Genomic DNA, 16,928 nt, shown 5'->3' with positions numbered 1-16,928 from the left:
TTCATAATGCTGTCAACGGCGTGTGAAGTCTAACAATCCGCTCTTGGCCAACGTGGTAGACTACTAAACCCTTCTCATTCTGAGAGGAGAGCCGTGCCCTGTAGTCGGCTGGAAATAAGGGGATGATGATGCAATGAACTATATGTATGGGCGTTTGGTGACGGCGGATCAAAATACAGTTGTCACCAACCCTCCTTTTTCCGCCGGTGTAGTACGAGGCGAGTAAGAAAATATAGCGGAGAACGGGCAGCGGGATCTTCTGTGCTACTACTATCGTCTGCCCAGCGTGGTGATTATGCCCCCTAGTTTGGACAGGCCTCTAGCCCAGCAGTAGACTGTAATAGGCTAGGAACGAACTGTCCTATGGGTCATCTCCACAATTAGTTTTCATTATCATCATAATCTCTTATTATCAGCCCACTATGGAGCAGAGCAAGGTTTAGGCCCTAGTTCACCTCGCTGGTCTAGTCCTTATTGTTGGACTTCACACCTTTGAGTATGCATGAACGTTATGGAGAACTCTCAGGTTTTTCACGAAGTTTTCCTTCACCGTTGAAAGCGTCAAAGTCGTGTGAAGTTCAACAATTCCCACTGGGTCAGCGCGGTGGACTAAGGCCCAAACCCTGCGCTATAGTGGGCTGATAATAGGTTGATATGATGAATGTCAGAACTAGACAACTCTACTACTGCTGAAACGAAAATTTGTAGCATCTTCGTGGCTCAGACGTTAAGTGATTGTACGAGTATAATAAAAGTTTAAGCCCACCAACGTGCAGTAGAGTGTCGTGGTTGTACAAATAACTTAATCTATGACAGAGGAGGAGTGTTTTCAACGGTGAGTTATTAATAGGTAGATCTGGCCTGTAACACACATGTATATTCACTTATCAGATTTACGACTTTATTCAGCGCAGTTCAGCCACTTTTGAATGCGGAGCCAATAAAAATCTCCCCTAAAAAGCGCCTAATTCATTGAATTTTATAAATTAACCGGCGTCCGTGCATTTCAAAAGAACCGCTGATTCAAATTGATACTGTATCGGGTAGGAATCTCGCAAAAAAGCCCACCGGTTAATGAAAAAAACTACACCCAGTCAATATTTGATGAGAGCCAATTTAAATGTTCGTCCACTTGTAGACATCGCATAGTTCGCTGTGTACGGTGGACTGTGGCACATGTGGGGGTGCAACGCCCGCCGATTTCCCGAAAAAAAGAAAAACGAAGAAAAATAAACATGGCGGCGCCTCGGTGCGCGCGGGAAAAAATGCAGATATAATGCCAGTAATAATAATAATAATAGGCGATCGGCCGCCCGGACCGGTCCACCCGCCTCCACCCAATTTTCATTCAAATGTGCTTGCGTTTTTTTTTTACAAATTTTTTCCCCGATATTTTTTCGGGATTTCCATTAGTAAAGCGAGTGTCGGATAGTTTGCGATATAGCCTGACTTGATTAACTACTGCGGCCACAGATTAAAGATCAAATATAATAAAATAAAGGAGTCTAGGGAGATTTTGTGTTACAAAACAAGTGAGCGATTTGAATGGATGCAAAAGTAACGTTGTGAAAATAATAATGAAGACGAATTACATACGTATGTATCTAAATCAATTTAACAGGAGCTCAGCATAAGTCCGTGCCTGTCATTCAAGGTTTGACTTCGTATACCCCTTTTCTTTGGCCACGCGTATACGTCGTAAGTCGCCGTTTACATCCAGCGTCTTCCTTCGACTCGTTTTATGTCATTTGTTCACCTAGTGGGGTCTTCCAGTACTGCGCTTTTCGGTACGGGGTTGCTACAGCATCTTGGGACCCTAGCGAGCTCTGTGCCCCGGCCATTGCCATTACAGCTTCCTAACTTGTTGAGCTATGTCAATATCTCTTGTTCTCCTACAAATCTCATAATTCCTGTGTAATTTGTAAGGGAAAGTCAAAGGAACCAGAGCAAGCAGAAGATCCAAATATATTATATCCGAAGTATTTCTGTATGACTGGCCATTTAGACACACGCGGATTAAACAGATCGCGAACGTTTTTTATAGCTTAAGTTACTTCTGTATAAAATAGCTTTCGAAACAAAAAATTATTATTAAAAATTGTTTTAAAAGTATATCGATTAAAAATAAACAAACTGACATCTCTTTCCATTTAATATTACCTTTTTTAGATGTAACGGCTTGCACCATGAAATAAGTGCAAAAAAGCTAGCGATTCGTAAAGCCAATGCCAGTATAATCTCAACTAATTAGTAAGCTCGCTAACTACGGATAACGAGGTCCTAGGTTCGATAAAGTCCTAGGTCGGGCCAAAGCTTGTTACGCATTGGATTTTTCTATTATAAAATGTTTAAAATTAAAATTTAGTAATGGACCGGGATTCGGAAATTGGCTTTGTTTAACCCCAATGCGTCGCATAGCTAACGTACTGTTTATTTTCTTTTTGAATCGAAAAAAGTATATACAGACGTAAGTAAAATGAACTCAATTCATACTATAAAAAATACATAAATAAAATATTGAAAATACTAGTGCATTTTTCACTTTTGCAAATGTTGTCATAATTAATTTAAAAAAATGATCTGAGATATTATAAGGATTCTTAGAGAACCATAAGCATCCAAAATCTATGTGGAATTAAAAAACTCACATACAAATGTACATGAACGCTGCCTGAAAATATTACACTCTTTTTTGACAGTCGTGTAATACGCTTTCTCTCAGTATTGTACTGGAGAGCTAAATCGTTTGGCAACATGAACTTCCCCGGATTTCAAGTGGCCGTGACCAAAATAACTAGACCTCAGCCAATTAGAAAAAATGTTTCTGAAGTTTTGTCAACTTCTAATCAAATCAGCAGTATTTTTACCCGCGGGTAGGGTTTCGGCAATCTACGTATTATGTTCGTACGTTGGTTTAACTGTTTCCTTATATATTCCAAAGTAGGTAGAAATAAAATTATCGTAATTGAGGTTTGGTTGGCTTTCCGCATATCATATGTAGCTTCTGAGAAATATATGATTCTATAATTGTTAGATGTAAATACAAGTAATATATAGGAAGGCGAACATTAGACCGAAATATTTTGTGGTTACCTAAAAAAATATAAGGCTGGATTTTAAGACATTCCGCCCCGAAGAAGATTTAATCACGGGGATAAGTTTGTAAAGAATTAAGGTAAGAAAATAAAATAATATGATTCTTGGAATATATAACCGATTGTAGATTTTTATTTATAAAATTTTCTTATAATTTGCTTTAAAAAAGGCTCCCTGAGATGTAATCGGTTCAGCTAGTAGAGATGTACCTTTCCGATGCGGGGTTGCCATTACAGTGCTTTGGAATCCCAGCTTGAAAACTTGGATTTAAACTTTAAAAAAAAAAAGAGTAAGAGTTTTCACTCTTACTCTTTTTTTTTCACACTCTTTCTACAGTTTCAAAGAGGGTCAAATCAATTTTAAACACGTATTTTACAATAGTCTGTGCAGCTCAAAACAATTTTTATGCTAAACATACTATATATTCGTACTATAGGCTTTATCGTCTACACACCATAATAAAATGGAGTTGGTACCCTACTCTTTTGAGAGTACGGTTTGCAACCTTATGAAAAATCTTCCACACAGCTCTAACATGGGTTGCGAAACGATCTTCGACTCTTACGCCATTCCTTTACCATCCATCTTATTAATGCTAAGAGACTTAAAAAGTTCAAAGTTTGTATTAAACGTAAGCTAATAGAAAAGCCCTATTATAGTATAAAGGACTACGTAATCGATAAAAAAGCTTGGGTGTTATTATTGCTCTAACCAGGTTGCTCTTCTAATAATTTTAAATAACATTGTGAGATGGTGATAACAAAAAAAAAACCCGGCTACGTTTTTTGTGGGCTTCTTCTTAGACCAGGACGCGTTTGGAACCCTCGTAGCTTTAGTTTTAAGTTTACCAATGTGGTTATCGCCATTATCTCTCTACCGTGTAATTCTTATGTAAGCATCAAAAGTGCCACTGATTGAACTGTTGATTAAACAATGATTAAACTGTTCGAGAAATAAAATAAACACAATAGAAATTTTTGAATCAAATATTTGCCTACGCAAATATCATGTTTAATATATTTTAAGCTTTAAACTTAACAATCGCTTAAGTCGTAGATAATCAGCAGAGTTTATAATTTTTAATTTGTTTTTTTTAAATATGTGCTCGCATTTCTCAAGGCCTTGCTCCTTAAGATTGTAAAGATTTTTAGTTTCTTTTATAAATGGTTAATGATCCAATTTATACAAATTAAAACCTTATGTCAAACGTTAATTCAATTGTTTCGAAGATTGAAATCAAGTAGGTATTATTTTTTTAAACAGATTGTTATTATTATTTATTCTTGCGTTAAACCTCCTTCAGCTAAACGATCCCAATCCAATTCTAAAGTGTTAGTTTTAAACTATAACGAGGTAGAAAAATGTGAGCCTAGTTTGGCAACTGTATGGGAACTAAAAAAAACGTTGAAAAACAGGAACACAATGCGACATGACATTCAATTTGAACTCGGACGACGGCCCACGCGTTCAATAATTAACATAATGTACTTTTTCTCCTTTTTGTACTTTCCGTTTGACACTCCATCACTCATGGAAATTCCATTTTCAATGCTGCTATATGAGGAGAGGGGCGCGGGGTGGTCTTTGCATCCGCGCAATGGACATGGCGGTTTTGGGGGCGAGGGGTGGTCGAAAAAAAGATTGTTAAAAAGGCTGGGCCCCCGCGACGGCGGTGTGTGAGTGCGTATGGGTAAAAAACTCACTAATCGATACTATAGATTCTCGAGGCAAGTAGGCTGCGCCTGTAGAACACCGATTGGCCGGCGATCCCAGTTTTTTCCGAATTTCCAGGGCCTCTAACGAAGCGGTGGGTGTTTAGTCTTTCGCAATTGTGAGGACCTATTCAACTCTCCTCTTTTTACAGTCTAACTCGACGGTCAACACTTGAAAATTAAGCGTGCATATTCTCACTTAACTCAGTCCTTGTTCGTTCGGCCACGTGCTCTGGAAGAAAAACATTAAGAACTTTTGTTTTCCGATGTGCTCGAGTTTTCGCTTTGCTCCTCGTTTTAGCTTGGGGGGATTTTGTACGTGGCTTTGTAGAGGTGAAATAAGAAGGATTTGGGTCATCTTGAGTTTAGTAGAGCAACTTTATAATCCATTGTACATGTTCCGGTAAATTTTCTAAATATTTCTCTCAGATTTAATGCAGACAATTTTAATTATTGTTTTACTACACTGAATGTGATTACACCATCGTGATCTCAATGCGACAGACGGAGTACTATGCTAGTCTTTAATCTTTTACATAAGGGTTCGTAAAGAATATCAAAAGGCGATAGTAACATTAACAATAATAATAACATACCACATTTTATATAAACATTTTGTGTCCTCTTAAAGCAAAAGTACCATGCCACTCAAAAAATTAATACATCTTCAAAGGAAGAAAGAGCAAAATTAATCAAAATTAATTCAGAAACTTCGTAAATGGATTACCATTTACCATACAAAAAGTGTAGGAGGTATTAACCTCCTACACTTTTTGTATCCTTTGCAAACATTAAAATTAAATATGGTGTTATTTAACATACGAATAAGCTATTTAAACCTCTTAAAAATCAAAAGAGGCGAAAGGTCAAATCGCGATAACACCTCTTTCAAACCCATCGGCATTGTCAGTTTTCTTTGATGCAGGTTCATTGTCTCCCTATTTCACACCGAAGCGATCCCGGTTTTCATTCCGGGCCTTCCCTTTGACTGCGTTTGTTGCGCTCTTTTGAGAATTAAGTGTTGTTAATACATTCCTGTCAGCTTTTTTTGACGTTGCATTAGGGAGCTGGCGATAATATGCGTTCGTTGAGCTTGACTTTTAAGCGATTATTTCTTTATTTTTGTGTTGTGTGTAGGGCTACGTGTTAGTTACCATGTGTGGGAACGCTTAGAGTTACCAGGAGAATATAAACAACTAGAAGTCTTTTTAAGATGATTGAAGTCAGTCTTAAATGAAAATATACCTATCAGTTTTTTAGGGACGAGGACTGAACCTAATACTATGCCAGAGCGCATTTATACTCAGTGCGCGCTAACTTTAAAAGGGATGCTAATTTTTGATCTTGCATATAACAACAAATAAAGTTAAGCTTGCAAGGAAAAATACCAGGAAATATAAACGTCTTAGATGTTTTAAAATCCGGCAACGAGGTAAAACATTTTAAAAAAATAATGACGTTGGCGAAAACTGTGTTTCAATTTACCTCAACGCTAAGGGGTCTTCGAGAAAGTAACTAAAGTTTTTTGTTAAGTTATATTACATTAATAGTTAAGATCCATGCTCCGAAATATATTTCAGGTATTTTCGCATTACCTAACAAATCATTTAAAAGCATAGAAATTCGAGTGGCGCAACGTATTTTTAACGTAGGTATTATACTCCTAAATACTACCACTTCCAATGTACCAAGTTATGTGTAACTTTTACGTAATAGCACCAGGAAAAAAGGTAAAGTTCTTGATAGAAGACAATCTATTTTAATAATTGTAAAAATAGGTTAAATACGTCACTCCCAATAGGCTAGATAATCCTGGAGAGTTCGTAATAAGATTATTTTTTATTGCGACGATGTCTTATTCGTTCAAATATTTTTTGAGTCTTTTTGGAACTACCATTTCCAGTCTTACAATAAATAATAAGTTTAATTTGCTTAACTATGCGAAAAGCACAGAATGTAGCAAATTAATCTAATATTCATTGACATAAGCTGACACTTTCTTTGTATTAACTGTAGTGTACCTTCTTAGTAAAAGTACCAGGAGAATATAAAAAGCTAAGAAAGTGAAGTGCTCAAAGTTAAACAATGTGTGTTAATAAGTGTAAAGAGAAGAGGTAGTAGGTTAAGAGGGGGCTCACCTCATTCTTGAGGTTGATGGGCTCTTGCTGCGGCCGGGGCGGCGAGTGCCGGCCCCCCTCCGCGCCCTCCAGCATATCAGCCTCGCATCCCGACTCGTCTGAAAATAATAAACACAATTAGTCGAGGCGTTGTTATATGTCTATTAGTTACGTTACGTCGCTTTAACCTAACTTATAACAACAGATAAATCCTTAAAAAGCTAACCTTGTGCTATCTCTAGGATAATAAGCATAAACTACGTGCATATAAACACAGACGCAGTGCTTTCTTAAGTATATAATATCCTTTTTTTTTCACTTTTTATTATAATACTTAAGAACAAACACTTTTCTTGTATGAATATTTTGATGGAATGCTTAAGAAGTTTTTCTTATACGAATATTGAAGTAAACACTATCTATAACTTTTTTCTTGCTACTGACCTTAGAATATTTCGGTGCTATGCTGTTTCTAATGAAAGATAGTCTGTCTCCGGCTATGGGTACATATACTTAGATATTAATGTTACCACTTAGATATATTTTTTAACCTTTTAATTTGTTATAATATGTAAATCTGATGAAACTTAGGTTTAAAATAAACAAGCACACTTTGTAACATCAGGGTTTTCCTCCCGCAGAGGTAAACATTGTATCCTTCATTTTTAACCTGAATAAATGATTGTTATTATTTTATTACTATCGTTTGTAAAACGTTCTGTTAACTCAATAGTAAAAACCAAAGAAGCCAAGCATCAATAATTTAAAAGTTTATAAAGATCTTAATTATTTTATAATGAATCACGCCGGATCAGATTTGGACAAAATTAAGCTAAAATAAACTTCATATTATATATTAAATAAATGTGCCATGTCTAATGTAAACATTGTTTTTTCAATACTTTTGGTCACTTTCTTAATAATGTTGCTTGGAAGTACACTGCACCGCTTTCATCTCTAGCAAGACTGAGTAATAATTGCAAGAAATAATGATGTTTGAATAGAGCATTTGAGTTTCTTGCCGGCTTCTTCTCGATGGAATTCCGATCCTCTGCTAAAGTCATTACAAACAGACTTTTAGACTTACTTACATTAATGAATTTTGAATTTTGAATATTCAATACAAGCAGGCGTTACTTTGCGGGATTCCATGATAGGTATATAATAAACATAAAGCTTGATTTGCGTTACTCCGTAAAAAGCAGGAGAACCTGTACGGTGTCATTTATAATTTCTTCTATCTTTAAACTCGACACAAAACAGATCCTCGGCAATGTTCTCTCAAGCTCCTGAGGATGCTCCGGTGTCGGAGCTTTTGACTTTACAATAAACAATTCTTAAAAATGCTTCAAGATCTGTTTGGTGTGAATAATGATATTAAAGATTTAAGAAATTATGAATTACACCGTACTCCATATATCGTACTCCTCAGCTTTTCGAGAATTAAGTAATTTTTAAAATCCGGAGCAAAAACGTCGGGGTGCTTTAAGTTTATTGTGTGTGCGTGCGTAAGTGTGTGAGTATGTGTGCGTGTGTATGTGTGTAAGTCTCTCTGTGGCATTGTATTTCCCGAACGGATGAACCGATTTGGATTTTGTTTTTTTTTTATGATTGAAAGATCAATTAGTCAGGAGTGTTCTTAGCTATTGTCCAAGTGCCACTTTTCACGACAATATGAGTATGAAATAAAAAAGTTTGAGTAGTAGAATACTAAATACTATGTCAAATCTTAAATCCAAGATGGACACTACCACAAAATAGCGAATTACTATAATTTAGAGCGAAATATTCATGGGTATCAAATTGAATGGCTTGACTAGTAAAACAATGTACAATATATTGAAAGTTCTTTTTGAATATACGAATTTTAAATATTCAAACTAAACTTTGGTTGTAAAACAAAAGTTGTGCGGACAAAGAAATTTTGCATTTGTCTGCGATACCAAATCTAAAGAAGGTACCTATCCCAACATCGATATATGGAATATATATAGTTTGTCACATACAAATCTAAGTATAGCATTTTCTTGTACGTCTTTGGTTGCCTGGATGAGATAATTATATGTCGATAAAGACGCTAAATTGTATATTCTACCTAAATGCTTTATTGTGTTTCATATTCTTGTGAATTTTCTCTGTGGTTTACAATAAAAGTGTATACTTTCATTCATTCAAATAAAGAATGTACAAAAGAACACAACCATGACCGTCCTCAACGCGTCTGAAGTAGGTCAAGACCCGCCGAACACGAGGCGACTCCACCTGGGGGAGGTTCGTTCAAGATCCGTTAACGCGAGGATTTGTGTGTGTTACGCAACGCGTTTTTGTGCATGTGTGATGTGTTTGCTACAGTAACGTAACTCGGGTACTGCCATCCAAAATTCAAGAGTTCAATTCGTAAAACGTTCTTACTAAGTATGTTTTTTTTTTCTATTCAAATATTTAAAACTAGCTTTCCCGGCGAACTTTGTACCGCGGATCATTTTTTTTTTACGAATGTTATATTTTAATACTTATTATCCTATTCCGGTCTAAGAGGAATCCAAAAAATCAAATATCATAAGAATTGGTCCAGCCGTTCTTGAGTTTTAAATGGTGTAACTAACACTACTTTCTTTTATATATATAGATGATGATAATCAATATGGTAAAAAAAATAAGCAAATAAATTGAACCGCCCTTCCAATTTTTATCATACACGACAACCCAATTTTTTCTATAGACGACAGTAGTAGTAGATGATAAAAAAAGCGGTTCATCCGATTTGTTTTCTTATTTTTTTACTATTTGTTTTTAAATATTCAACGTCATCATTATATCAACCCATTACCAATACACTACAGTCTACAGGCACGGGTCTCCGCCCACAATGAGGGTTCAGGTCGTAGGCCACCACGCTGGCGCAGTGCGGATTGGTGGACTCTACATGTGTTTGCAAACATTATGGAGAACTCTCAGGCAAGCTGGTTTCCTCAAGATGTTTTCCTTCACCGTCGAAGCAAGTGATATTTTTAATTACTTAAAACTTAGAAAAGTTAGAGATATGTGCTGGGTTACGAACTCAACCCCCCGAAAGTGAACTCGAGCTCCTACCGACTGCGCTATCACCTTCTTTTGGCTAACTTGTGGTGGAAAAAAAATAAAAAACATCCCATCCCGGGTAGTATAAATTTGACCTGCCTACGAACTTCGTTCGTAACATAACATATTCATTTTACCAGAAGGGCTTACGGTTCATGAGTACTAGGAACACTTCGAACGTATTACACTGTAGTCTTACTATTGCACTATAAGTCGGTTAGAATTTGTTTCTGTAAACGTCAGTGTTTGTATTTCCTTAATAAATGAAATAGGGGTCGTATTCTTGCAATCGCATCGAATGAAATGTGTTGTTTATAATGTTATTTTAGTTATGAGAATGTATTGGATGGATAATAAATACGTATGAATAAAACTGGTACTTGGAATTGGGGTGGCTCAATCGCTTCGGGTGGAATAACTTTTTATAGTATTAAAACCCATAGCTTATAAACTGAGCAAGAATTCGCAAAGCATGCACGGAACAGACCCCAAGACGTGCCGTCCTGTGTCAATCAACTTAAGGCGTGTGTGTTAAATTATGAAAACTAAGCTTAACTTGCTATACTCCGCGAAAAGCAGGAGAATCTGTATGGTGTAATTTATAATTTCCTCAATCCTTATACTCCACACCAAACAGATCTTCCGCAATGTACCCTCTACGCACGTTTCGCTCCGAAACCGGAGCATCCTCAGGAGATTTTGAATTTACAATAAGTTAAGTCAACCTTGTTTTGTTAACCATTTGTTAAACAATTATTAATTTCGTACATACAATAATTCATTAAAAATATTCATCAGTCATCTTAGTTACCAAAACACAAGCTACGCTTACTCTGGTGCTAGGTCGCGATGTGTGTATTGTCGTTGTATAATTTTATTGTATAATTATTTATTATTTATTTAATGCATCAGAAATAAGCATGAAACTTACATCCCTCGAAGAGTTGTCACGAATAGTTCTACTACTACTAAAACTTCTTATAAACATTCAGGTAATTAGTTAACCACTATGAGTATAGTTGTATTTACTTACACTCTGAGACAATATTAAGAAAGAATAGTTTGAACCCTAGGGCTCGAAAAAGCGAAGGGATCGTCGGAATGAGGGCGCCTCATGTGAGGCCTAACCTCGGCTTAGGCGAAGATTGGAGTGAAAGGGTTACGGACGAGACCTCGTCTTCAGCGGCGAACACGCTGTACCCAGCACCTTGAGACTCAGCGTCCGTAGGGCTCGATTCGAAACGAATTGTTACAGCTCGCCAACCCGCATTGGATCAGCGTGGTGGTCTATTTTCTATCAATATTACGATCCTTGAGTGTGGAAATTGTGTTTCAAGTCGTCGGTTCCGGTTATTATCACTAACATATAATAGTAATCGTTAAAGCCCGCCATACTTCATTAGAGCAGCGTGGTGGGTCAAGGCTACCTTTATGAGAGAGGAGGCTTAGCAGTCAGATATTCATAAGCTGGGAATTAAGATGTTCAGCTCCATTGTAAAGTATCAGGTGAGCAGTAAACAAAGAAAATCTCTTATTACAAAGACACCAAGAAACCGACGATCATTGAACAGCAAATAGGCCGTGTATAAGCAATAGGAACCGATGCCAAAACATAGCAGCCGTCGAATATGATTGCTCCTAATGCGGCGGGCGACAGGGGGTTCTGTGGGGGGGCCAGGAGCGGGCGAGGGGGGAGGGGTTACTGCGTCGCGCCGTGTTTCTGACCGAGCAGTAAGTCTGGCTTAATCCTATCGGAAACGCGGGCCCCCATTGAAGATCGCCGGCCACTGAATGTGGGGCACCCTTCCCTAGATATATCTTCGGATGTATCTGCAGATATCCGTCCTATTTGTATGGCGATTTGTTAGGTGCATTTTGTTATGTTAACTTTGATCTTTAGTGACGTAAGTGACATGATCGTAAAAAAACAATGATTAAATTTTGTTACAGGAGAGCGCTTCGAAGAACGATGATGCTTACTAATATTATAAACGCGAATGTGTGTCTATTTGTTTGTACTTCCTTCACGCCCTAAATGAGCAACCAATCAACTTGATTTTGAACTTGCATAGAGTGAGTTTAAATGCAGATACCATAGGGTACATTTTTTTAGTAAAACAATCGATTCTCACAGGATTTGTAAAAAACCGTTATAAACGCGGACAAAGAATGCGGCCTAGCTAGTGAAGATTAATTACAATGTAACAATTGCATTCGCCTCTATCTCTACAGATATTCATTATAATAAGGATATAATGGACATAAGCCTAATTAAAGAACTTACTAATTTTTAATAAATTAATAAAACATAAAATATAATCATATAGAAATATTTAAAAAGCTTTAACTGAAATACGTGTAGATACAAAAAGGCGGCAGAGGGACGCTACAATGTTCAAATAATTTCGTTAGAAGAAGATTCTGATCACATTCTTATTCTGAAAAGTTTATTAATTTATTTTTATTATTACGACAATACACACATCGCCATCTAGCCCCAGAGTACCTAAGCGTAGCTTGTGTTAGGGGTACAAAGATGACTGATGAATATTTTAATGAATAATATACATGAATATTTATAATATACAGAAAAAGATGCTATAAGCATCTATATTTGTATATTATAAATTATACAAAGATTATAATTTTAGACCATATCTTATGTGTTCAGAATAATCGCGGGAAAAATTTCTCACGCGTAGCCGTATAAAAATGAAGGTCACTGTAACAAAGCTGAAAATAAAATAACTTTTCTAGTTAATACCTTCTTTCTGTTTTTTTTTTATTCTTTAATTTCCCTTGCAATTTAATTCAAATGACATCTCAGAGCTTGTAATAGGATAAACTCAAACTGAAGTGTATTTAAAAATACATTTTTGTAAATTTGTTAGGTAAACATTTTGAATTTTGAGGATAAAAATGCATTTTTGTGAAATTTGTTAGGTGAAGATTATGAATTTTATGGTTAAATATCTGTGAATCGTCGTTTTGTGTAAAATCATAACTTACTAGGGTTTCATATAAATTCAAAATAAATTCATCCCTGAAATATTTTTGTTTAGTATAATATTCTTTCTCATGCTTTTTATATTCATCCCATAATATATTTGATAAATTAATTTTATTGAGCATCCCCGAAATATAGCATGTTCAAACACACAATAATATTGTTATCCTTACTAAAAAATATTGTTATCATAATATAATAATATATTGTTATATAATATAATAATAGCATTGATATTAATATGGATAATTTCTAAAATTTATTGTGATTTATTTCAGGAACAAAATATATCGTTACTTTACATATATACATTATACATAATGCATAAGGTATTGTGCCATCACAGTAAATGCTTGCACGCACTTCTGCACTGCAAGTTAAATTAAGAAGACAAACTATCGCACGCCTTCCTCCACATTTATTAATACGATCCCATAAGTCAGTGTGTAACCGATAGCCGATCCTCGATCGTCATCAAAAGCCGGGACTTATCCTGCCTCCTTCTACCTCGGTGTAGGCAAGGGGGGGACATTACAAATTAATAGCACAAAGACCGGCCGCAGTTCGCCTGCGAAAATTTACAGGCACCAGACACTTATAGTGCACTGCAGACGATAAAGGCTACGTAGCCACGTATTATATATTAAGGTTGGCTATTTTGGCACTGGGTTACGTGTAGTGTTTAACACCCTTTGAGACTTAATCTTTTGTCGCCTTGGCACGTTGCGTTATTAGATGTTACGACCTGGCTACAAGTAAATTCATAAAACGTTGTTAGACCTATTGAAAAACTATGTATTCCTTTACATCGGTTGCTATTTTTGCACTAGGTCACCACAGTGGCGTGCATAGAGGGTATGCACAGGTTATGCAATTGATATAAAATAAAGAAATCTCTAGTACGAGCCATTAAAAACTTAAGGCAAGAGTTTGTAAGAGCCTACCCTCAAGTATTTATAACTCGCTCTGGAGATTTTCTTCATTTTATATCATCTGCATACCCTGTGCATACCCTCTACGCACGCCACTGGTCACCAATAGTGTTTTAAATCTTGTACTTTAAAAGATGATACGACCTGGCTACAAGAAAATTCATAAAACGTGGTTAGGCTTTTTGAAAACTATGTATTCTTTTTACTACGATAGTTATTTTGGCACTAGGGTATTTAAAATATTTGAAATACTTTGCGATATAGATGTTACGACCTGACTTCATGTAAATTCATAAAACCTAGGTAACGCAAATTGTTTAGCATTTTTTGCGATAATAGGTGTTACGACTTGGCTGCAAGTTAATTCATAAACCGTTGCTAGGCTTAATGAAAATCTTTTGTATTTTACGGTGGCCATTTTAACACTGGGTAACGTGTAGTGTTTAACAGCTTTTGTGACTTAACATTTTGTCGCCTTGGCACGTTGCGATATTATAAATGTTACGACGTGGCAACTGGCTACAAGCAAATTTATAAAACTTTGTTTGCTCTTTTAAAAATCAATGCATTCCTTTACTTCTGTGGCTAGTTTGGCACTAGGTAATGGAATGTATTTATTTTTAAAAGACCAAACGTGTAGTCATCTTTTGTGCTTAATTTTTTATAACTTCAGGAAGTTGCAGTTGTTGCAAAACAATATATTACAAATGTGAAAAAACATTTTTATTTTACGGTGGCCTTTAAAAAAGTAAAGTTATTAAAACCCTTTTGTGAATTAATATTTTGTCGCCTTAATTAAACATGCTAAGACTACACTCAATGTAAAAATATAGCTATAACGTTGCTTGGCTTTTTGAAACACTATGTTTATTTTACGGTGGCCATTTTTACACTGGTTGACGTAATCTCTTAAACGTAAACGTTGCGATAGATATCGTCGAGGCATGTTGCTTGGCCGGTTGAAAAACTATGCATTCCGATGGCTATTTTGGCATTGGGTTACGTGTACTTAGTATTTAACCACCTTTGCGACTAAGTCTTTTGAAGCCTTGGCACTTTGCGTTATAAGGTGAAGTGAATTATGGACGAAGTCACGTGCAAAAGTGTAATTACACAATATGGTGGGCTATTTGGCACTGTGTTGCATGCAGTGTAAAGCTGCGACGCTTACCAGGTCACTTTTGTAGGTTTGGCGAGCTTTTAATGTGAACTTTAACGTCAAAATCATTATCCATATTTTTCGAATTAAGAACGGACCTTCTTGGTCTCTTGTCTATTTAATATATAGAAATATATTTAGAGCCAAGACCCACCAAGCTGCTTCAATGCGGTATGGCTAGCTTTAACGATTATTATCAAGAATACCAGTTGAATTGGTGATAGCCGAGTAGGTAGGACTTCCCCTTCACTTTCGCGAGGCCGATTTAAAATCTCATCGCGCACCTCTAACTTTTCGGAGTTAGGTGCGTTTTTAGCATATCAAATATCACTTGCTTCTACAGTGAAGGAAAAACTGCATGCCTGAGAATTCTCCATAATGTTCTAAAAAGGCCTGTGGAATCCACCAATCCACACTGGACCAGCGTGGTGGACTAAGGCCTTACCCTTCTCATTGTTGGAGGATCAGTAGACCTAGGCCATTTAGTGAGCCGGTAATACGTTTAGATGATGGTGATGATCAAGAATGCAGAAGAAAATGTAGAATTAGTTACAGCTCAATATGAATACAATAACTTTCAGTTTTCAAGTTAACTCAGAATTAAGTTAATACTACGTCAAACTTGCGTGTAATTGTTTAATCGTAATGTTAGTTAGGCTGTTCATATAAGATGACAGAATAACTCTCCTTTACATAGCGTTAATTTAATTTATTTTGAGCCATATAAACTTTCGCTTCAGATTCACTTCTAATGTTGGTATTAAAAATCTTAGGCTTGAACTTTATTAAAGTCTTAAGTCCACCACGCTGACTCAGTGCGGATTGGTGGACTCTACAAGACTTTGAGAATATTATGGAGAACTCTCATGCATGCAGTTTTCCTAACGATGTGAAGTAAGGAAAACAAGTGATATTGTAATTGCTTAAAAAGCAAATAACTTAATAATGTTAGATCGGAAGTTTAACTATCACTGCTCTGTAGTTTCGACATGTCGCATTCAAAAAAAAAAGAAACACTTCCTACTAGGAAATAATCTGTTAATACTAAAACCATTGCTACTGGGTAAAGGAATCCCCTTGCAAAGTAGAAAGTTAAAATTATCTATAATTTTAACTCACCAGACGCTACGCTGCACCAATGTGAGCTGGTGTATTGAACAGAATACTGACTCCTTTGTTTTTATTTTAACCAGCTTTTGCCCGTTGCTTCGTTCACGTTAAGTTCCCCTATTCGTTGCCTTTGAAGTTGGAATTTTTAAAATTTGTGAAACACGTATTTCTTTATTTTTAATCGAAAATCTAAAAACAAATTTTCATGGATGTAACTTGAAAAATAAATTGATAAATGAAGGATTTTATACAAACTTTCATCCCCAGTTAACCCTCTTGGGGATGGAATTTTAAATAATCCTTTCTTAGCGGATGCCTACGTTGTAATAACCATCTGTTTGCACAATTTCAGCCCGATCTATAAAGTGGTTAGAGCTGTGCGTTGATAGATCAGTCAGTCAGTCACCTTTGCAGACTTATAACACAAATAATAAAATTAAAAAAAAACAAAGTTAAAAATAAAACAAGGCCGTACCACTTTCCTATTCACAAATTTCGATACCTTTAAGCCAAAAATTTTGTCAACACACCAAAAAGCCTAAGTTAAGTGAAGCGGAAGTAAATTAAAGTACGGTGTAGACGGTAAAGACTATTTCGACACTGGGCTGTGAACGTGTAAATTTGCGATGCTTAGCGCCCTTTGTGAGCCAATCTTTCGGCGCCTTGGCGTGTTACGTCATTTACGGCGCTAAGTTTACGGGAACTTCGGACGTG

At 36.2% G+C, this 16,928-nt stretch overlaps 1 protein-coding gene across 4 annotated transcripts in view; it reads right to left on the bottom strand.

Annotated features, from left to right (window-relative positions):
• LOC120628930 (POU domain, class 6, transcription factor 2) overlaps positions 1 to 16,928 on the bottom strand; it is a 271,663-nt gene that overhangs the window by 200,189 nt on the left and 54,546 nt on the right. For all 4 annotated transcript variants that reach the window (XM_039897611.1, XM_039897614.1, XM_039897615.1 and 1 more), the window contains one exon: positions 6,947 to 7,044. In XM_039897611.1, coding sequence (XP_039753545.1) covers positions 6,947 to 7,021 — 75 coding nt within the window. In that variant the 5' untranslated portion in view covers positions 7,022 to 7,044. The remainder of the gene's footprint in view (positions 1 to 6,946; positions 7,045 to 16,928) is intronic.

This window comes from Pararge aegeria, chromosome 13 (assembly GCF_905163445.1).
Source record: "Pararge aegeria chromosome 13, ilParAegt1.1, whole genome shotgun sequence".
Lineage (NCBI taxonomy): Eukaryota > Metazoa > Arthropoda > Insecta > Lepidoptera > Nymphalidae > Pararge > Pararge aegeria.
This window is presented reverse-complemented; position numbering and strand designations above follow the sequence as displayed.